This window comes from Rhinatrema bivittatum, chromosome 6 (genome assembly GCF_901001135.1).
Source record: "Rhinatrema bivittatum chromosome 6, aRhiBiv1.1, whole genome shotgun sequence".
NCBI classification, from domain to species: domain Eukaryota; kingdom Metazoa; phylum Chordata; class Amphibia; order Gymnophiona; family Rhinatrematidae; genus Rhinatrema; species Rhinatrema bivittatum.
Genome location: NC_042620.1, coordinates 273,772,384 through 273,796,118, shown reverse-complemented (window position 1 = coordinate 273,796,118; position 23,735 = coordinate 273,772,384). Strand labels below are relative to the sequence as shown.

Genomic DNA, 23,735 nt, shown 5'->3' with positions numbered 1-23,735 from the left:
CGCTGCCCCCGGAAACGAGACCGCAACGGGAAAAAAGAATCTGGACTGCTTGGGGCGGTCCTCCGGTAGCTTATGAACCTTGTCACCCAAGGATTTGATAAGCTGGTCCAGGTCCTTGCCAAAACGTAACTTACCCTTGAAGGGTAGAGTGCCCAACGGCGATTTAGAAGAGGAGTCTGCAGGCCAATCGCCTGGCTGACACCGCTGAGATCATAGCTCTGGCTTGCACCCTTAGGAGATCATAGAGAGCATCAGCCCCATATGCAATCGCGCCTTCCAGCCTTTCTGCCTGTTCCGCCTCTGCTGATGGGAGATCCTGGGTGCTGAGTAATTGTTGAACCCACTTGAGGCTTGCCCGCTGCATGAGACTGCTACAGACTGTGGAGATCAAATCTCGAGCTCCGCCAGGACTGCAGGAATGAGGGGTTCCAACTCCTCCCTCTGGAACAGACGTACCACCTGAGGGTCATCACCCTACAAAGAAGCCCGTTTCCTTTGCTCCTCATCCATGCCCCCTCCTCCCCCGCGGGAGGAGGAGGAGAGGCTCCTGCATCTGCAGCCGCACTGCCCGGCACGTCCGGAGCAGCAGACCCTCCTGAAACCACTGTGCCTTTTAACTTTGCGACCCTTAGAGACGTGGGAACATCGGCACGCTTGGCTACCTTGGGGGGCAGTCCCTGCTTAGGTCTGACTGGCAAGATACCACCTTGCAGAGACCTGGAAGCTAAAAAGGCTTTATATGCAAAAGGAGGACAACATTTAAAGAAAAGGAATCAGAATCAACATCCTGATCTCCTGGAAAAGCAGGGTCATCCTGTAAAAAAAACCTGATCCTGATCTACATTCTCATCAGTTGCAGGGACTGGATACAATGTTGGAGGAAGCTCCCCCTCCCCCACAGCCCTTGCCTGAGCTGCAGCACATGTGCTTAATATGGCTGCCGTCCCTACGTTGAGGGAGAAAGGATCAGCTCTGAGCTCCTGCAGAGCCTGATGTTGGCGCCACGAGGCTTGCTGTTGCTGCAGACCCTGAAAAAAGCTGCCCACCCCTTCTGGAAGGCACCTCGAGCAAATCCCAGTCCTAGAAAGCCACGCGGACAATTCCCTACATGCTATACACCAGGATGACCGTGGCATGGTGGGGGGAAAAACAGCTCAAAAAACACAAAGAAATCGGCCAAAACACGGCGATTCAGGTGGGCAGGGGTCCTGGATTGCAACTGACCAAAAAAGAAAAATTTTCAAAAAAATTTTTTTTTGTTTTTTTTTTTTTTGCAGTGTGCTCAGACAGACACACACGGGTGAAGAGAGGGACTGGACCACCAGTAATCACTTCCCTGGATGCTTACCTTGCTGGAGCCTGCAATGAAAAGCATGGGTAAGCTGTGCCTCCGTTGGTCTTTTTTTTCAAAGAAACGAGCAGAGGAATGGGAGCCCACCAGTGGGGGGAAGGGGGGGCATGGATGAGGAGCAAGGAAAACAGGCTTCTTTGGAGGGTGATGACCCTCAGGTGGTACGTCTGTTCCAGAGGGAGGAGTTGGAACCCCTCATCCTGCAGTCCTGGCGGAGCTTGAGGTTTGATCTCCACAGTCTGTAGCAGTCTCATGCAGCGTGCAAGCCTCAGGTGGGTTCAACAATTACTCCGCAAAAAGGGGGAGTGACTGGACCACCAGTATCATCCCTTTAAGCCAGGCAAGTGGTCCCAGGCTGAGTACTCAAGGGGGAAATCCCCCCGGGACCCTGTAAGAGCTGTGAGACAGAGCTGTCTCACATAGACAAGAAGTTTGATTTCCTTCAAATTCTTTTTTTTTTTCCATATAGAAATTAATCAATACTTGCTTGATCCTGGAAACAATCAGAAGGAGAAAGAAAGAAATCACCACAGTGTGGAAAACAGAGAAAGCTAGGGAAATGCAGGTTCAACTGCCTGCCTCTGCTGGGAGACAGAAAAATACTGAAGGGACGCAGGGTGAGCACTGTCCTGATATAGGATACCTTTTCAGTTTTTCTCTGTCTCCCTCTGCTGCCAGGAGGCTCAACCCACTGTCTGGACTGATCCGGGTACGTACAGGGAAACAAATTTTAAGACCATGAACCGGTCAAAATATATATAATGTGAATATCTCCAATAACAATTTCTATGAAACAATCCTTCACACAAGTGTATTTCTAAGGTTCACAATAACAACTGTTACATGTTCCAAATACCTCTAAATTAATCACATATAACATACAACCACCACTTATACCCATTCACTCACATACATGTAAGAGTACGTAAATGTGTATTTATATATATAATGTATACATATACAAACATGACTATGAGTATATGAGTGTGTATATATAACCCCCACCCCCATGGACAGTAGTGGGCGAGATAATATTTTGAGTCGAATATTGTGGAACTGGGTAATATCTTGGTCAACAGAGGGGGAATAAAACTGTGAACTTGATAATAATCTGACCAAAAATGGGGGTAATAATATTGTGAGCTGAGTACCTCCCTTGCCAGCAGTGGAGGATTAATATTAGGAGCTGGGTGGTATCCTGGCCAGCAGTGATGGATATTGTAGGCTGGGTAATCTCATGGCTAGCAGTGGGAAGGAATATCAGTCAGTGGCTGAGCAATGTCCTGAGGGGTAATATCCTAGCCAGTACTGGGAGTAGTAACATTTTGAGCTGGCTAATACTTTTTGTCAGCAGTGATGGGATAATATCCTGGCTAGTATTGGGGAATAACATGTGATAATAATCTGGACAATTGTGGGGTATATTATCTCCAACTGTACCTCAGTTTTATTTGGCTGATTGCGCTTCTTATTCTTGACGTTCTTCTTTTTTCGCTCTTCTGTACTGCTGGCCGAGGTTGCACTGGCCTTTTCTGTTTTCACTGGCTCAGTGACTTTCTTCTCTGGCTCCAAAGGAACAGGGGTTGGAGGCTCCTCTTCCTCCAAAGGGAGAGAAAGTGGCTCCAGGTAATAACTTCGAGGTTTAGGCTTAAGGTGAGTATGATAGAGCAGGAGTCGCTGCTGCTCCTCAAAACGTGAGATCCTTCTGTCCATACGCACTGTCCCAAACCAGCCCCAGGACAGAGGAGCTGAGTGTTTCAGGCCTTCAAACAGATCCCAGGGAGATATCTTCTGCTTTGTAGATACCTGAAGACCCTGAGTACAAAGAAGAAATTATTTACAGCCTACCTATGTGTGTTCTCTCGAATATATTTTCCCTTTATTTCTAAAAAGTAAAGAATTTTAAATACCATCACATAAGACTTCGCTGTTAACTTGTTGCCATCATAACCCAGACTGTGAAAGGATTTTCCATGATTTGCTGTTAATTTATTCATGAGCAGTTTTAACTTCTGGCCCCCTTGGTCTACCAATTCCATCTATTTTGATCGGTCTTTCATGTAAAGCTGGGTGTAGAACTCTTACATTCTACAAATGTTATAGCCATTTAACTGCCTTCAGTCCAAATTGTAATGTTCTAAAATCCACTCAAGTGTCACATTTTATTCCAGCCATCCAGGAACTTCTCACTCAAGGTTACCTGTGTGAATCTTTAATTGCAAGCTAATTATGAAATATCTTATAAATCTATGACTTTTGGCATGCAAAACACTTCATATACTGTCACTGTTGTATCAAAAATACCTATGGGGCAGGAACCATTTGTCAAGGATTCCCAGAGTGTATTGGGATGGGGTGTTTATGACTTAGATTTCCCAGTGTGTACCGGGGGCAGAGAGGATAACTCTCAAATCTCCCAGAATGCACTAGAACAGGAGGGTCCCTCCTTCTCAGATCTCCCAGAACACACTGGGGCAGAGAGAGTACCTCTTTCACAGATCTCCCAGTGTATTCTGGGGTAGGGAATACAGATAGCTCCAGTTCAGATTTCTGACTTCAGTGAGACCCAGAATTAGGGTTACGTGCAGGTGATGAGCAGAGCAAAAGTTATACCAATGTTTTTTCTCCCCCCAATAAAAAAACATTTGCTTTGCTAAATAGTGCAGGAGAAAGAGCTGAGAGTAGAGCAGTGATACATATGGTGAAATTTAAACTTACCTGTTAATTTCATTTCCTTTAGTCCTGTCAGACCAATCCAAATAAATAGGTTATGTCCCCTGTGCCAGCCGATGGAAACAGAACAAAAGCACAAAGCTAACTTTACTACCTTTATAGCAGGGGTGGCCAACTACACTTCTCAAGAGCCACAAACAGGCCAGGTTTTCAGGATAACCACAATGAATATGCATGAGATAGATTTGCATGCACTACTGCCATTGTATGCAAATCTCTCTCATGTATGTGGATATCCTGAAAACATGGCCTGCTTCTGGCTCTTGAGAACTGGAGTTGGCCATCCTTGTTCTAATCTATAGGGATCTGGTGCTGCCTTCTTTAGTTTCCTATATGAAAGCTAAAATAACTGAAGGCAAATGTTTATTTTGGTTTCCAAACCACCACTACAACTAAAACCTGATGCAGCCAAGAAATTTCATTCCACGGTCATTAACCCAGGAGTCGAATAATCCCTATACAAAGGTCATGATTAGGCCAACTACCTTCAGAGTGGACACCAATGTACATGCTGCTATTTATATGAACTTGTCATACCAAAAGTCCTTGATAGTTGTGGCTTCCCTGGGTGGGTTCTGGACTGGTCTGGCAGGACAAAAGGAAAGGAAATTAATAGGCATGTTTAAATTTCATCTTTCTTATCATCCATGCCAGACCAGTCGAAACAAGTGGGACATACCAAAGCTCCAGGAAGCCAACTTTCAGGACTCCCGTATCCAAGGCACAGCCTTTCCCAGTCTGAACACCAATACAAGGTCTGTAAAGCAGGGATACAATAAAGACAAAGGCGCTACCCTGCCATTATACTCTGGAAAGAAAGATTCTGATTCTACCTAGAGAAGTCCTGCACCCTCTTCAAGTAGGCTCAATAACCCTCTGGGACCTGCAAACTCTTGCTGCAGCAGGCCAAAGCACTCATCTCCTTGCTTCCTACTGAAATCAAAGACTTACAGGTCAATACAGTAAAGTGGGGCCGCGGTTACCCCGCTCCTAACCCGCTTTTCTACTCACTTTCCGGCTGCGTTAGCCCTTCCTGTGATACACAATTCCTTTTAACCTACTCTTACCGCGTCCTTAAATCACCGGGTAATCCCTTCCGCACGCGGCATGTATATTAAATGTAAACGATTGAATTAGCTATTCCTTCCCATACAGTAACGCGCGCCCTGACTATCGCTAGTTTACCCTGCCGTTTTTCCGCGCGTTTAACCTGCTAACTTACCGCCTACCCTTACCCCTGCGTTAGAGGCAGGGGTAATGGTAGACGGCAAACTTTCCCCCAAAAGGAAACCTCTAAACCTAAAATCCCCTCCTCCCCTAGCGACTTGACATTACTTTTTGTTGCTTTGCAGCCCCTTCCCTTCTCTGCCGCCCTCCGAAGGGGGCAGCAGGCGGCGAAAACGGCTCGCAGCGGTCCCCCCGCGCAGATCCCGGTTCTCCTGGCTCGGCCCTCATCAAATTGTGAAGTCAGGTGAGAGCCCACTGTTCTGTGCTTTTCAGCCCCTTCCCTTCTCTGCCGCCCTCCGGAGGGGGGAGCCGGCGGCGAAAGCGGCTTGCAGCGTTCCACCCCCCCGCGCAGGTCCCGGTTCTCCTGGCTCGGCCCTCATCAAATTGTGAAGTCAGGTGAGAGCACGTCGTGACGTCACGCGTGCCCGTCTATGTGCTTTCATTGGCTGGAGCGCCCAAATTGACGGGCGCTCAGGCCAATGAAAGTATGCTTCGCTTCGCTCGCGCCGTGACTGGAGAGGGCACAGAACAGTGGGCTCTCACCTGACTTCACAATTTGATGAGGGCTGAGCCAGGAGAACCAGGACCTGGGGGGACGGGGGACGCTGCAAGCCGCTTTCGCCACCGGCTGCCCCCTCCGGAGGGCGGCAGAGAAGGGAAGGGGCTGAAAAGCACAGAACAGTGGGCTCTCACCTGACTTCACAATTTGATGAGGGCCGAGCCAGGAGAACCGGGACCTGCGTGGGGGGGGGGGGGGGGAACGCTGCAAGCCGTTTTCGCCTCCGGCTGCCCCCTCCGGAGGGCGGCAGAGAAGGGAAGGGGCTGAAAAGCAACAAAAGGTAAGTTGGCACATGTCGAGCCGCTTTGGGAGGAGGGGATTTTCAGTTTTTAGGTTTTCATGGGTTAAAGTTGGGATCCACTTCCTGGTGCCTGTCATTTCAAATGTCATTTGAAATGACAGGTACCAGCGCACCCAGGATACTGTATAGGCGCTGTATTAAGCGCCTATACAGTAAAATGGGTTGCGCGGGCCTAACGCTTCGCCTAACGCTTTGCAGACGCGGCTTGCATTTGCAAGCAATTTAAATAGAGTATCGAGCGGTATGTGATCAGAACCGTGCGTGCGGCAAACGAGGGTGCGCCCGGCACTGCTGCACTCTTTCGAACGCAGCCTTACTGTGTCGACCCGTTAGAAGGCAATAAGCTTTATAATAGGACACATCAAAGACTTATCTAAGAAAAAAAAAATATTGCTACAAACATTTCAAAGGTGACTTGCAACAGGCTTGAGAATAGCCTTCCCTGTCCTGGTTTACATCACTCTACTTTCCCACCGACATAAGTGAGAAAAATCTGATTCTGACAGAAGTGAAACACTGCCATTAGAATGGGTTCAGATATACCAAGGAGCCAACTTCAACAATAAGACTCAATGAGATGCCCTATGATGCTTGAGAGTAAAGGAAGGCCAGATCCCTTCAGAACTAAACTTAGGTTCCATCATGAGTAGACCTTTCACAAAATGTTCTTGAGTCCCTAGAAATCAGTATCCCATCTGAGAAAGTAGCAAAACAGTTTCTCTGACAGTGCCCCATTCAGCAAGCCACAGCTGGTCTCTGTAAATTATGCCTTAATCCCAGTCTCCTCTAGCAGAACAACAAAATCGAAAGAATGGATCCCTCAAAGAGAAATATTGGCTCCTCAGTATTTGGAGCATCTGGGAATCCAATTTACAAATTGTGGTCCGCTAATGGTCCTCTTTCATGCCACTGAAGGCTGTAACACCTAACACTAAGTATCCTCATTATATAGTCTAGTTCTCTCAATGGCTAAAGTTGAAACTCTAGAGGATCCCTTCCATTCTATTTTACAACCTCGAAGAATCCCCTCTGATAGTTGTTTTCTTCAATGGCTCAGAAGAAGATGCTGGTGGAACATTAAGAATTAAATTTAGATTCCACCGTAGTATTACTGGTTTGACTGTTGGTCGAATTTTCTTTACTCCTTTCAAAAATCACGTATCATCAGGATGTGATACTACTGAAAGACCTTTACTTCTTCCTCTGTAGCAGTCTATTGCTTCTAACTGGTCTTTCAAGAAATTGTGTGCTAGTCCTTTGCCTAATCCTCTCTGCAAAAAAGCTTTGTCTGAAATCTGAGCTTTCCATAGTCAAATAGAAGTTATCTTTATAAAACACTTCAAAACAACGTCCACATATATACATCAAGGATGTAGACTGCTTTATAGTATTTAGTAACTTAGATATCACTGAAGAAGAGTAACCTTTCTTTAATAATTTTTTCCTCTCAAGAGCCATACTATAAGACAAAATAGAGCTGGATCTTCCATTAATACTAGACTGTGGTGTTAAAGACAGTAGACTCCTGCAAACTGAAGAAGATTAATATTAAGTCTCATCAGTTCTGCAAACAAGGTCTTTTTTGAGCAATTAGCACTACTTGAGCATTTTCCTTTTCTACCTTTCGCAAAACATGCCCTATCAGGAGCCATGGCGGAAAAACATATATTAAACCTGGCTTAGGCCAAGTCTGTACTAGAGCATCTATCCTTTTGATTCCGATCTCTTTGTGACAGCTAAAGAACTGCTTTACCTTGGCATTCTTGCGAGTTACCATTAAGTGGCATGTCCCATCTCTGTATTATCAAATGAAACGCTTCGTCGCTCAATTCACACACTCCTGGATCTAGAAGGTTTTTACTTAGAAATTCTGCTTTCACATTTTCTGTCCCTGCAATATGCAGTGCAGAAATATTTAGCAAATTGCCTTCTGCCCTTAGGAATATTAGGTTTGTCTCTTTTGAAACCCCATGACTTCATATGCCTCCTTTTTTATGTATGTATACCACTGCCTTTGCATTGTCGCAAAGTAATCTTAATGGTTTCCCTTTCAGCATTGGCTGGAATCAAAGTAAAGCTAATCAAATTCCTCTGGTCTCTAACCTGTTAATTGACCATGAAGCCTCTGTTTGGGACCAGCGACCCTGGGAATTTTGTCTGATCACCAATGTAGACTCTGACCAAAATTGGAAGGGAAGACAATAATAATTTTGTTGTTAGTATCTCCAAAGTGATAGCAGAGCTCTCTGTAGTGGTCTCATGTGTGTCCTTGGCCAAGGCACTAAATCTATGGTTGCTGTCATTGAAACCAAATAGGTGGAGATAGTCTCAAGCTCTTAAGGCTTCCAAACTAATAAACGCCTTGACTTAGGCAATAATAATAATCCTTTTTATTCTTTTCTCGGTGAGATATACCTTTCCATCTATGATTTATTTTATTTTAATGTACCCCTATAAATTCTATTGATTGTGATGGATGAAGATTGCTTTTTGTATAACTGACCATCCATTCTAGGCGGCTCTAAGATTTCCAAGACCTTGGCCGTAACTTTGATAACATCTTGGAGAGACTTTGCTCTGATCAAACAATCGTCCAGACAGGGGTGAACCTTTATTCCTTCCTTTCTTAAGTAAGCCACTAATACCATTATTTTGGTAAAGGTTCTCGGGGATATAGCTAAACCAAAAGGGAGTGCTCTGAACTGATAATATTTTCCTGTTATGCAGAAGCAAAGATATTTCTGATGAGTTTCCCTTATTGGAATATGGAAATATGCTTCTTTGAGATCCAGGGATGAAAAGATTTCCTCTTTTCAGCATGACAACATAAATGAATGAAGAGTTTCCATTCAGAAGTGTGGAACATGTAAGCTCTGGTTCACCACTTTTAGATCCAAAATTGATCGATAAGTTCCATCCTCATTTGGTATGATGAAATAAATTGAACCACCACTAAGCCTCTGTTCTTTATAAGGCACTAGGCAAATCGCATGAAACTGTAACAACTTGCCTAGAGTTACTTGCACTGTTTTTCTCTGGGATTTATACATGGAGAGACCATGAATCTCTCCTTTATTGGACATGCTAGTTCGAAATAATAATTATTTTAAATAATGTCCCACTGGTTCATATTTATAAGGACCTACTCTTTGAAGTAGTTTTGAAAATGTCCTCCTATCAGCTGAAACAAAGAGTGGATCCATAATTCTGTTTGCTGGTTGCTAAAATTGAAAGCCTTGAAGAATCTGGGCTTGTTTTTCTAGCTCTCTGAAAGGGCTGCATTCTTCCCCTTAATCTAAGAAACTGAGAAGCAAACTGTCTGGTAGGTCAGAATCTTCTATAATCTCAATATTGGCTTCGAGGTCTGTAAAACCAAGAGGCTATCCTGCTTTGATCTTTCAGCAGACGGTGGGATCTTGATTCACCCAATGTCTTTACTAATTTCTCTAGTTCCCCACTGGATAACATCTGGCCTTTGAAAGGCAACTTACAAAGGTGAACTTGTGACCATGAATCTGCCACCCAATGTTTATCAGAGAACATACCATGCCAACCATTCAGACTTTACATTGGCTTCCAAACCAGTTTCACATTCAATACAAACTGGCATCTATCATTCATAACCTTATACGCCACGTTTCATCACCCTGGATTAGCAGCACTCTCAAACTGTATACTCCAACTAGAGGACTATGATCAGCATCTCAAGCACTTCTGGAAATTCCCTCTCTGCAAGTGGCAAGGCTTTCACACTTGAATGAGCTTTTTCCATAGCTGGCCCCACTTTGTGGAACTCATTGCCTCAGCCAGTTCGAACACTGAATAATGCTAAGGAATTTTCAACTGCCTTCAGCTTAAATTCTACCGCCGACTAGGCCCTCCTATATAAAAGTCTGTACACAGTATTTTTGACAGAAGTAACAATATTATCTCCCTTGGCTAAGAGAAGCTACTGATTACTCAGTTGCTTACAAGATCTGTTTTGGATATGTCTGTATTTGTTTTTATTTATGTATATTTGAGTGTTACTTGCCCTGAACATTGGAGGGTGCAGGATATAAATGCTTCTAAATAAATAAATAAATGGATAAATAAATACATAAAAATAAGCCATAGATGTCTTCTTGCACTTACTGAAAATTCTAGGAACCTTGATAATTGCCTTTTAAGATCATACAAACCGTCTGCTAGGTAAGTTGTGACTGATTCTAGCCTTGTAGTCTCTTCTGCTTCTGGAAGCTGCTGGATCCAGCGAAGTAGGGCTCTAAATACATAACTTAAACTATCCCTTGAATAATTGAGCTTATTGATGAGAAAACATGTTTAAGCTCAACTTCCTTGTTGTGCAAACATCTTAGTGAAGCTCCTCCTTCCATTGGGATGGTTGTTCTTCTGGTCACAGCTGAGACCAATGCATCTACCCTTGAGATCTGAAATAAGCACACTTGCACATCCTATTGTGAGTGGATAAAACTTTGAAAAGTGTTTTATATGCTTTAATTCTGATTCTGGAGACTCCCATTCAGACACTATTATTCTCTCAATTTCAGCATGGAGGGGAAAAGAAGATGGAGACATTTGTATACCCTTAATTATGGGGTCCCAATTTGGAGTCTCTTCAGACTTGTCTGATAATCTTAGTGGTGAACTCACTTGAGAAATTAAGGCTGTGATTTTGTCTTTAACAGGCGCATTATTGTTTCATCATCTTCCTCAGAAAAAACATCCCCTTCCTCAAGGGAGTCAGTCACTTTCCCTTATGAAATCAATACTCCTCCATGATTTCTCACACTAAAAATTCACCATCTCCAAGCTGATAGGAACTACTGCATCTCTACCTGTCTCTCTAGATATCACCTTTCATTGCAATAAGCTTGCTGAATGCCAATAAAATCACCATCAGATCAGAATTTAATCTCATCACCACAGACCTCACACTGGATATGGAACCCACCACTCCCTCGCATTCCCTTGCCACTTTCTGCTCAGTCTCTTTGTCTGATATCAAGCCCTCTTTACCTATGTTAATGACCTGTGCCCAATGTAGCTCATCAAGCAGATCAGATCTGTTCTCATTTGCCTTCAGAACATCATAAACTCTTCCCTCTCAGTGGGTTATCTCCCTCGCTGCCTCAAGGAAACTACAGTAAAACCCACACTGAAGAAACCAAACTTAGACCCCCCAATAAACTTAATAATTACAGGCCAGTCTCTAACATTCATTCCTTAGTAAAATCACTGAAAAAGCAGTTTTGAATCAACTCAATGAGTTTCTTCAAGCCACTAACTTTCTGGACCCTTTTCAATCTGGCTTCAGACCATCCCACAGTACTGAAACACCCCTGATCTGCCTGGTGGAAGACCTACTTTATATCTAGACAGGTTGCTACAGGCTTCTCTAGTGCTTCTGGATCTGTCTGCAGCATTTGACAAAGTAGATCATGAGATCCTTATTTCCTGACTATTAGACCTTGGTCTGTCTGGAACTGCACTACAGTGGTTTAAATCATTCTTTCAGGACCACACCAAAACCATCTTCATGGGTCGAGCCACCTCACCCCTCCTGTAGTGTGTATCACAGGCTCCATTTTTATCTCCAACTTTGTTCAACATCTATATGTCCCTGCTTGGCAAGCTAATCAGGAATCACCATGTCCCCTTCCACGCACATGCTGATGACATACAACTGTTGTGCTCCCTAAGCATTAATTCTGACCAAGATATTACCAACCTAAACCTGTGCCTCAAGGAGACTGCTAGTTGGCTTCATTGCAATAAATTGAATCAACCCACAAAAAACCTTCCACCTTCAACAGCTTCGACATCTGCACATTTCTTGGACGATTCAGCCTATGCAACAGCTGTCTAAGGCCTTTGTTATCTCCTGCCTGGACTACTGTAACTCCATTCATATGGGTTTACCAAAAAAACTGATTAGACAGCTGCAACTTATACAAAACACTGCAGCTCTATCCTTGTTCAATAATAGCAGATTTGAATGAGTCAATCGTCTTCTAAAACTTTTGCATTGGCTTCCCGTCACCTATCGCATCACTTTCAAACTTCTGCTCCTGGCCTATAAGGCAATCAAGGGCCTGGCTCCTGCATACCTAAACAGCCATCTCTTTGTTTACTCTCTGGCTCATTGTCTTCGCTCACTGCCCAACACTCGTCTGATAGCACCTGCCCCCAAGGCAATGCGGCCTGCTAACACAAGGAAGAAAACTTTTTCTGGCTCTGCCTCTTCCATCTGGAAGTCCTTGCCACTGGACATCAGGCAACCAGACCTACAATCATTCAAAAAAAATAAAAAATAAAACCTGGCTGTTTCATGAGGCCTTTGGCCCCTGAACATAGATCCCAGATCCCTTATGAACTCACTTGCTGGAAAAGTGTGTAATAAATAAACGATGATGACTTGAAGGGTGCTAGGATTCTTCTAATTCAGTTCTGTACCTTGCTCTCTTGGAATGCTTAACAGTTAAAAAGACAGACTCAGACTGCCATTCAGAATTTAAAATCCTGTGTAACTGTTTGCTTTTGCAATGTACAAAAAGCCTGATGGAGAAAATTGAATAACTCAGGAGAGAAACTACCTGTTAAATTATTTGTGGCACTTGAGACTGTTCTCTGAGAATTTGGGCTATGAAAAATGAGAGATGGCTCATTTTCTTTTCATTTAAATATATCTTTGAGGTCAGTTCGAGCATTATTCAAAATGGTGGCTGCAGCTAGATCAACTTCCAAACTCGATTTTTCCTCAATACTAGGAAATGCTGCTTTATGAATATTAATGCCTGAGTATCTTTCAATCTCAATTTTTATTATTTTTTTTTTAAATCAGAGCCCCTTTTTGCTGCGCTCACACACATACAGCAGTCTGTGCTACTATCTGTTGGCATTTTTTTTTAGCCATCGCAGCAGAAACATAAATTACTTGTTATATGTGCAAAGCAACTCTGTGGCTGTTGTGAAGATTAAGCTTTTTTATTTGGGCTGAAGAATAAAGATTTCCAGAAGGCTTACCTTCCTGTAGGCTTGCCTGATGCTACTTGGTCTAGCGGTCTTTTTTATTTTAACAAAATGAGCATTCTTTAGATAAGCACAATGAAATACAACCAGAAATTTTAAAAAGGCAGGCTCTCATAGACTGGACAATTAGAAGGGATAAGGAAAGCTCTGAGGAATCTTCTTCCTCTTGAGACCGGCTGTTTTTAAAATACATTCTTTCTCTACCATAATCTCTACTGTGAGGAAAGGAACAGTAATAGATAAATGCTCGCTTCACACACCTAAAGGTAGGAGCACCGCCCAAGAGTTTTAGCCCCTCATTAAATTTCAATGATAAACAAATTAAAACAAACAGCTATCTATAGTAAAAAAAAAAAAAAAATTCTGCTGCACCATCAGGACTTCACATCAGCTGGAGGCAGAGAATACTGGCACATCAGTTTCTGCACATAGTATAAAGTAGTAGTAGTTATGTTATTTAAAAAAAAACAAAAACAAATAAACAACCTGCCTCCATCAGCTGGCAATGGGACAAATCTCAATTTTCTGGACTAGAAACAGGATCCCTGGACATGGGAATGGTGCCATGAGATTGGAGAAAAGTGATGGATGTCCCGCTTTCCAAGAGTGGGTGCAAAGAGGAGGCTGGAAGTAAGGAAAGGATAGTGAACTAGCTACAATTTGGTAGATGCTGGACCCAAGGCAGCATGGATTTACCAGGGGAAGGTCCTGTCAGACGAATCTGATTTTTTTTGATTTGGTGACTAGAGAATTGGATCGAGGAAGATAGATGTGATTTACTTGGATTTCAGCCAAGCTTTTTATACAGTCCCACATAGGAGATTAGTGAACAAAATGAGAAGCTTGGTAGTGGGTGCCAAAGTAATGGTACGGATTGCAAACTGGTTTGATTGACAGGGGACAGCATGTAATGGTAAATAGAACCTACTTTAAAGTGAGAACAGTATTAAGTGGAGTGCCACAGGGATCAGTTTTGGGACCAGTTCTGTTCAATAATTTTGTGAGTGATATTGCGGAAGGGATACAAGGTAAATTTTGTCTATTTGTAATGATACTAAAATCTGCAACAAAGGGGACACGCCTGAAGGAGTAGAGAGAATGAAAAGTGATTTAACTAAGCGTGAAGACTGGTCGAGGATTTAGCAGCTGGGATTCAATGTCAAGAAGTGCAGAATCATGCATCTGGGATGCCCTAGTCCAAAAGAACTGTATGTGATGGGGTGTGAAAGACTAATGTGCACAGACTGGGAGAGGGACCTTCGGGTGATGGTGTCTGCTGATCTGAAGGTGGCTAGGCAATGTGACAAAGAGATAGCTAAAGCCAGAAGATTGCTGGGATGCATAGAGAGGAATAACCAGTAAGAAAAAGGAGGTAGTGATGTCCTTGTACAGGTCCTTGGTGAGGTCTCACCTGTAGTACTGTATTCAGTAATGGAGCCTGTATCTCAAAAAGGACAGAGGCAGGATGGAGGTGGTCCAAAAAAAGGGTGACCAAAATGATGTGGGGTTTATATTTGAAGACTTCTGAGGAGAGGCTGAAGGAGTTGAATATGTAACACCCTGGAAGAGAGAAGGTGTAGGGAGGATATGATGCAGACCTTCAGATAATCTAAAAGGATTTAATGATGCACAAACTATGAGCATCTGTTTTCTCCTGCTACTGGCATATACATGCGCAAGATACATGGCCTGGATTGTGTATCTTGTGTGAGTATATTGGGCATCAAGAATTTTTTTTCCAAAAACTTTTTTTTTCTTTTTTACCGAAATCTGCTTTCTTTGGTTCCTCCTACTTAGTATCACGACAATACAATTAGGAGGAATCACAGAAAGAAGAAAATGGGTTCTTGCTAACTTTTGTTTCTGTAATACCACAAAACAGTCCAGACAAGTGGGTTTTGCATCCCTACCAGAAGATGGAGGCAGAGATTAAAACTTTGAGGCACTGCTACATAACTGAGAGTGCCACCTGCAGTCCCTCAGTATTGACCTGTACCCAAGCCAAAAAGTAGATAGCCTTTCCCTTTCTAGGGCGAACCGGAAACACAGGGTTGTTATCCCCTGCCCTGGAAGCACACATGCTTCTTAAACAAAAGGAAACACGCTGACAACCGCTGAATATAATAACTCTTAACTCTTAAGTTGCAGCACCTGTAATAAACAGAGTATACCATTACCAGGCAATTCAGTCTTTCAGCAGCAAATAGGAAGGGTCTCTGGACTGATCTGTGGTATTACAGGAATGAAAATTAGCAGATAAGAAACAATTTTCTTTTCCTGTTCATACCCAAATCAGTCCAGACAAGTGGGATGTACCAAAGCACGCCTACACTGGGGAGGAACCCGAAAGACCCGCTCTCACACTTTCACCAAAAGATGCCTCTTCCTGCACTCAAATGTCCAATCGGTAATATTTGGTGAAAATATGAAGGGAGGACCACACCACGGCCCTACAAATCTCTTGGGAAGACACCAACTGATACCTGGCCCAAGAGGCCACCTACTCTCTAGTCGAAACCACCTTGAGGCCCGATGGAATCTCGCGACCCTTACAAATATACGCCGAGCAAATGACCTCCCTTCAGCCATCTAGAAATTGTAGACTTAGCTTTCTCCCTTTTCTTCACTCCACCGAACACCACAAAAAGATGATCTGACTGGTGAAAGCTATTAGAGACCTTCAAATAATGCAACAGAATGAGATGCATATCCAGGAGATGAAGATCCCTATCCTGCGGAGACTGTCTAGACCGCTCTGGAAAAGCCGGAAGCTCCACTGTTTGAATCAAGAGAAAAGCAGAAATCACTTTTGGCAAAAAGGAAGGTACCGTCATGTCGTCACCCTGTCATCTGCAATACTCAAAAAATGGTCCCAACAAGATAGTGCTTGAAGCTCGGAAATCCACCTGGCTGAACATATGGCAACCAGAAAAACTGTCTTCAACGTAAAGTCTTTCAAGGAAGCTTGTTTTAAAGGCTCAAAACTCTTCACTATCTCCAAATTTCAACCTTCAGTCAGAACCACAGGTTTGCACCTCTAGCATCTGCTGGAGACAGAGAAATACTGAGGGACTGCAGTGCCTCAAAGTTTTTGTTCTCTGCCTCCATCTGGTGGTAGGGATACAAAACCCACTTGCTGGGCTGGCATAAAATTTGCTGCATTGCAGTGGGTGCATTGGCCGCATGGGAAATTTTTTGCATCGCGGGGATTAGCTAATAGCCTCATCTACGTGGAATTTACATGTGATGAGTGCCATTAGCTACGTGGTGATTTAGATGTGCGTTTTGGAGGTGCTAATCACCGTACTGCATCAGGGGTTATGGATGCGCGTCCAAAACGCACATCCAATTGCGTGTTAAGCCATGTGCTAGCTGCTGCGCACTGTATTGCATCAGCCCCTTAGAGAGGGCAAAACTGTAGAAAAGGTTGAGATTGCAGTGGCCACTACTCTGTGAAGGAGCTCCAGAGAAGCACAGCTGTACACACTATAGCTCATCCTGAACTAACCTGGGCCAGGCCACATGGGGAATCTAACCAAAGGAGCTCCTAGCATCACTTATCTCCACTGTGTGAGATCACCAACCGTGAATCCATCCATGTTTGCGACCTCCAATCTCAGCACACTATTACCTGTGGGGAAGGTCACCATGATTGTCTCCGATGGATGCTAGATCAAATGTAAGAGGACTCGACTCACAAAGTCAACCTGTGGAGAGAGACTATAGAAAAAGAAAGATAGTCTAAGCAGAGATTCAATCGTTCTATCATGGGGGACCCTGAATGTTATGTTTCCATCCACCAATTGTAATTCTAAAAAGCTGAGAGTAAACATCTGCTCCCCTCCCCGATAATCCAATGCCACATTCTTCTCTTCCCTGGGAAAATAAAATAGATCTCTCACCATCTTGGCCACCTTAAGGCTAGAACCAGGTCTCTCATACTGAGGAGATCCCATCTCGAACAGTCAGAAGTAGTGGGAAACTCTTGGAGAGGGGAGTCTAAGAGCACTCGGGAATAAGGAATCCCCCTACAAATTACTCTTTCATTGCTCAATCAAGAGCTGAAGGAGGTCATGCCCTCTCCCTTTTGAACAGCCTCTCCACTAAGGTGGTAATTGCCCTGTCTGCTGGATCAGCCATCTCTTGCTCCTCTTGTCAGCCAATTCTCTATGACTGACCTAGCTAGTGGAGTCCTCCAGCCCTCCAAATGTGGTCAAGGATAAGCTAAAGGTCTTCCATGTGAGAACATGGACAAGGGCTAGGAAGGGCTTGAGGAGAAATCCAAAAGGTGCTTCCGAAGCAGGACCACGCTGGATTTTTTTTTTTTAAACACAGTTTACAGCAGTCTATAGCTTCAGAAGCCTAATTTAGCCTTAAAAGACCCTCCAGGAATCTTCAATTGTGTAGAGAGGAAGAGAGCAGTTTTTGCAGGCTGCTCATTCCATTGCTTGGTTATCAGAGAGGGCAGAAGAGAGAAGCTGCAACATGCACATGAGGTTACTTGCTGAAAAACTCAGAACTGGAGCTGCGCAGGTTCTACTGTACCTAAGGGAAAATATGTAGCCTCCCCAAAACTTCCCTATTCGATATCAGAGGGAAGAGGGAGGTAAAGAGTCTAGTAGTCTTAATGTATTATTACTTTTGGCATGAAGCAACACTAAAATGTCTGTTGATTCGGCCAAAATGGTGTGCCAATGAGGCCCTGCTCCATGTGCACTACAGTGTTGCCTTCCATCAAGGGGGCCAGGGCTCAAACTGGGGAACCCACCCAGTTTTGCTCTTGGTAGGGTGTTGCCCCACTGCAGTTTTGTTATGGTTTTGAGGTGCTTGAGTGGATTCTTGGGTACTGTGGAGGTGACCACGCCCATGGGGAGGAGCCCCGTGAGGAACCACAGTACTAGGCTAGACTTGGGATGCACAAACACAGAGATTCGTCTTTTATTGTACAGCTGATGTATACCACCAGAGGTGGCATTAGTGAGGTAATCCAGGTAGCAGTCCAGGGACCCTCGGCAGAGGGGACCCGTCTCACAGAGATGGTATAGGGATATCCGGATGCAGGTTCCCAAGGCAGCAGAGCTGTAGGTGAGACAGACTGAGAAAGTTAAGATTACTCACTAAGTTGGTAACTGTATAGGTGGAGATCCCAGCAGGCAGAAGTAGTTGAACACTAGCACCAAGCCCAGGAGAGCAGGCCCTCGAGGAGCGAGTACCTGATCCCAGATAGGCACCTGAAAGAAAGTAAAGGGCCCCCAAGGAGCAGGTACCCCAGGTTAGAGAAATACCCCGAAGGGGAGAGAGCGCTTTCAGCGGCAGAGTAGCTCAGACCAGAGGCATTCCATCCATTCACGATCCAAATCTGATCCTTGCTAACTCAATGAGCTAGCAAACAAGAGCAGGCTGAATACCCGGATGGCGAGACGTCACTCAAGGGGGACGCCCCCGAGGTTCCCGCCATGACACGGATAAAGACGTGGGTGGCGTGGGCACCCTAGGAGGCCCTTAGGAGAAACATGGCGTGAGGCTTTGCCATAGCCGTTCCGGGGACGCCGGAGAGAGTGGCATGCAGACGCGGTGGTGGCCATCTTCCCAAGGCTAGAGGGGAGAGCAGAGAGAAAGGTGAGGCACAAAGGTCGAAGCTGTCCGAGACCGACGGACGCAACGAGTTTGAACCCACCCACCTGATGCCCGCTGACACGTCAAGCCACCGAGCCTCTCTCTTTTTATAGCCATATTGGAAGACAGCAGGAAGTGGGACAGGGAAGTGTGATCACCTCAGATCCCTGGAGTTCAAATCCAGCACAGCACCATAGGAGACTGGGAGGCAATCCAAGGAAAAGGCTGTGCTGCCTTTTTTTTCTTTTAAACTTCTGCCTCCCTGCTGCTCTTCCAGAATAGACGAGTGTGAGCTGTCAGATCCACCAAGGGAACAAAGTAACGTGGGACCACCTGGTAATTGACCCATTAGTGCAGGAATTCAGACTCCAACTGAGTTGGTTCCCAAGGGGGAAGGGAGAATCAGTCCCACTAGGACCATCAACCAGAGTGCCTCCAAGACTCTACCTATGCTCCACCAGGACCCTGGGCCTAAAGCCTTCCCAGGAGTGTCCTAAACATAGCTGCAGCACCAGTCCACATATCTGCTGAAGGCAGTACCAGAGTCCTACAGAGGGAGTGAAATCAACTTTGAGCTTTTTTTTTCTCTGTCTGCATTTGCTGGCAAGGAGGACATAACCCACTTGTTGGACAGGTCTGACATGGACAATAAGGAAGAGTGATTACAAATATAATTTTTAAAATAATTTTTAAAACTATGATGCATATTTAAAGCTTTCAAAAGTTACACACTGATATTTAAATTTAAAGTTTTCTTACCTCATTGTACTACTGCTAGTTTCTCCTCTCATACCCACCCCCTGCTCTCCCCCCTCAGTGTCCTCCTCTCTCCCACCACTGGATCTGCATCTTCTCTCCCCAGACCTGTGATGCATGCACTTCATCCTCCTATGGCTGTTGCCCCTCTGCTGGCATGTGCTTCACTTCTGGACAAGAAGCCACAGCAGTCAAGGGAACAGCATGTGTATGCGCTGTTTCAGGGCATGCATCACAGCTGCTCTGGTTTACAGCTTAGGTAATAGGAGAGGAAGAGGAATCTAATATGAGCAAGAACTGAATAAGGAAGTTTAGAGAGACTTGAGCTACGTGTGACTCTCTCTCACTCTCTCATAGATTTCCCAGAAAGTCCGAGGCTTCTGGGCTGGTCTCATATTCAAGAGTTCTCAAAATGTCAAATGTAACTCTGAAATAAATATAAGACCAGAACATCCTTAGTGGTAGGAAAGCATGAGTAAAAAAGGAGATTATCCAGAGTCTGTAGTACCACAATAGGGAGGGAACATGGGAAGACCAAATGCGCCTGGTGATCTATATTACACAGACCTCCTTCTTGAAAATAGAGTCGAAACCTGCAATCTTGTTGCCTTTGGTGTCAATTAGGGATCCCTGAGGTTCACAGGTAATGACATCACGGGTTTGTTTGGGCAAGGGAAGCAGCTGCCGAACTTTCTCCAGACTCTCTGATTGTCGGTCCCCAAGTTCTTTCTGTAAAGCAACGTGAGAAGAGATAGTCAGAAGGAGAAGAGACAGCCTGGAACAGTGGGTAGAGTTGATGGGAAAGGGAGGAAAAAATAAAATGGAGAGATACCATGTAAAAAGAGGAGTGAAAGGAAGAGCCAGAGGACAACAGATAATATGGGAAAAGAAAGAAAAAAACAGAGGTAAGAAGATTAAGGCACTGTGCTTTCAGGAGGCTTTTAGTTAAATGTCTACTTTAAATTTGTGTTTTATTTTATTGATATATTGTGATTATTTTATTGTGTTTTGCTGTATTTTTTTAAAACTATTTTGATTTTGCAATAACTACCACAAACATAACCATAACCATCATTACCATTTGAGAGATACAGCTTCATGTCTCGGATTCAAACCCATTACAACACCACAATATCATTCCATACACAAAGTATAATATACATTACAGTGCCATGCATTGCCTTCTTAAATTTCAGACATCCATCTGTATCCGTGAAATAGGCGCTTCCCATCAAACAATCTAATACACATAGCCTTGCATATTTTCAGAACCATACCCTTCCAGTCCCATATCAGGTATAGTTCCACCCAGTATGTCCAGAAAGGCACCCAGATATTATATATAGTCGAGTGTCTAAGAAGCAAATGTGTTAACTTTTCCACCAGGGCTATTTCATGGACCTGTCTTCACCAGCAATCTAGCACAGGGGAAGATTTCCGTACAGTAGCTATTGTAAACCTACCTGCATGAATCAAATGATCTACCAGAATCCGCTTTGCCATGCTAAGGTCGTGATCTCCCCATTGCCCCAATAAACAGAGTGATGGCAACAGGCCAACCTCAACAATCACAATCCTGCTTATCTCACTCTTAATCTGGCTCCAGAACTCTCCCATTATGGGGCACTCCTACCACACATGCAGGTAAGTACTCAACTCTCCACACCCACCTCCAGCAAAAATTAGAAACTCCAGCAGAAAACTTGGTGTAATAAGCCGAGTACCTATATGTTCTATGAAGCAGTTTAACCATTAGCTCTACTCTCCAACTACACTGTGATATCCAGTGCACCTTTTTCCATGATTTTTCAGTGCTTAACACTCTAGCTCACCTGTAGGTACCTATTCCACTGAGTCACTATTCCATTTGATATACGAGCACAGCTTTATATAATTGGGAGATTGCTCTCCTGGAGATTTCTTTCCGTACAATTACTTTCTCTTTTGGGTTAAGAACCTTCTATTCATCCTCCCTTTGCCCACTAGTTCCTCTGCCAGCTGGTTATAGAAGGAGTCAGTTTCCTCTCCTATCTCAAATTCAATCCTGAGGTCCTTGAGCGATTTGATTTGGGCTGTGTCCTCTTCCCATAATTGCCCCAAGGCATCAATTCTGATTTCCACCAGTCGATCACATCCCTGTGCAACATAGTGGATACCAGCCTCATGTTGCGCCGTATTGGCATAATGTCCAGCAGGGGCTGTATGCTAAAGCCTAAAGTTTTGCACATAGCCTTCCACACCTTCAGTGAGCGTGAGATATGAGGACTTGCACCCCTTGCCTTTCTTACTCCATGAAACAATTCAAGCTGTAATAGTAACACTGGTAAATCAAGACCTCATGTAATTGAACTTCTGTAGAATACCACAGTATCACCTGTTCCCTATGGAGCCACACCAAGGCACCCACAAGACCAAGTGCCCAATAATACCCCTGCAAGTATGGCAATTACCCTTGTGACAGTAATTTTGTTATGGGTTTGACAGTTACTTGTTTTTGCTTTTATGTATTAATATCCTTAAGGCATGGGGGTAACCTGCAAAAAGCGGCAGTTACTACCATAAGAAACTTGCTGGGCAGAAAGGATGGACCAGTTGGTCTTTTTCTGCCATCATTACTATGTTAGGAAGTGGAGGAGAGGTGAGGCGACTGACAGCAGGAATAGGAGGGAGTAATGCAAGCAGCTGGAGGAAGGAGTGAGGCATGCAATGATAGGAAGATGAGAAGAGGTGAGCAATGTCAGGTGGTGGTGAAAGAGGCAAAAAAAGAGTAATGACATGAGGAGGAAGGTGGGGGGGGGGGGGGGGGGCCTCACAGAGGTTATGAGAGGAGACAACAAAGTGAGAGGGGTGCTACAATTAGAAGGGAGGAGTTTTGGTTCCTTACCCTGAGTTTCTTGACTAGGTTCATGTAGGCCCTCTTGTTCTCCTCCATGCTTCCCTGAGAGATACTGGACATGTCTGCAGCTAGAGTTCCATTGATCAGAACACTCAGCATGTCCAGTACTGTGGTGTACAGCTCACTGCACAGAGAAAGCAGGGAAAGATTTGCACAGTTGAAGCATATAGCAACAAGCTAGCTGTGTTAGCTTAATAATCACCAACCATCCAAGGCCTGGGAACGAATTCACAGCTTATCTCAGGAAAGTAACAGAATGGCCTTTCCTGGAAAAATACTGTTCAGCTTACTCTATAGGGAAGAAGGCAAAAAATGCTCCAGGGAAATTGTACAGCCACATCAATGCCACAAATCCAGTCCCACTAGTAATCATTGGCAGAGACTGCCTGCACTGGCATAGAATTAAAATGTAGGTACTTTACTTGTTAGACTGCATGTCGACCGTGCCACTGCTGATTATGTCCAGGAGGAGTACTGCCCACTCCGTCGTCTGCTGCGTGCTACGCTGCACAGTATCAAACATTCCTCCAACCTAAGGGAGAGAACAGCAGGGCAAAGGCCATCAAAAATCAGACACACTGCTGACAAAGCTCTCATTCCCTGTATGTACCCAGATCAGTCCAGACTGTTGGGTTTTACCTCCCTTCCAGCAGATGGAGACAGAGAAAAACTTTGAGAGCACCCCCTCTTAAGCTGGTGTGCAACCTGCATCTCCTCAGGATTTCTCTGACTCCAGCAGATGGAGGCGGTGCAAAACCTGCGGTTCTGATTATCTTCTGTTTCCAAAACAAAAAGAAAAGCAAAACAAGAAAGAAAATCTAGAACTACAGCGTCAGCTTTTCTGCTGTACTATCGCAGTTTTCAGGCAGGACAAGCGGGACTTTGAGCCTCCCAGGGGGTTGGTAGGTCTCGGTGGGACCAACCCCCCTGGTAGCAGGTATAGCAGGGGTGTGGGTTGGTGGCCCTATTGCTCCCTTTTCTCAGGCATCAGGGGTGATTACCGGTGGTCCGGTCCCTCCTCCTCCCTTCTTCTTTTGGATCTGGAGAAGCCTAGCCCTTGCTGGTAAAGTTCGTTTAAAAAAAAAAAAAAAAGGATCGAGAGGTACTGCAACCTTCTTTGCTTCAGCAGCAGGGTTGTTTTCCAGTGGCCTCGTGGCAGTTTGTGATCAGGGTAAGACAGTGCAGTCTCGCCCGTGTTTCGGCTCCCAGGTCTCTTTCTGCCTTGTGCTCCATGGCACCCGTCCGCGCTTCTCCTGCCGACCAT

The 23,735-nt window shown here is 44.5% G+C and overlaps 1 protein-coding gene across 1 annotated transcript in view; it reads right to left on the bottom strand.

Moving 5' to 3' along the window:
• Positions 1-23,735, bottom strand: part of MED12 (mediator complex subunit 12) — a 573,790-nt gene that overhangs the window by 55,542 nt on the left and 494,513 nt on the right. The window contains exons 33-36 of the mRNA XM_029607961.1: positions 22,894-23,003; positions 22,460-22,595; positions 20,143-20,304; positions 2,792-3,166 (exon numbers count right to left, since the gene is read on the bottom strand). Coding sequence (XP_029463821.1) covers positions 2,792-3,166; positions 20,143-20,304; positions 22,460-22,595; positions 22,894-23,003 — 783 coding nt within the window. The remainder of the gene's footprint in view (positions 1-2,791; positions 3,167-20,142; positions 20,305-22,459; positions 22,596-22,893; positions 23,004-23,735) is intronic.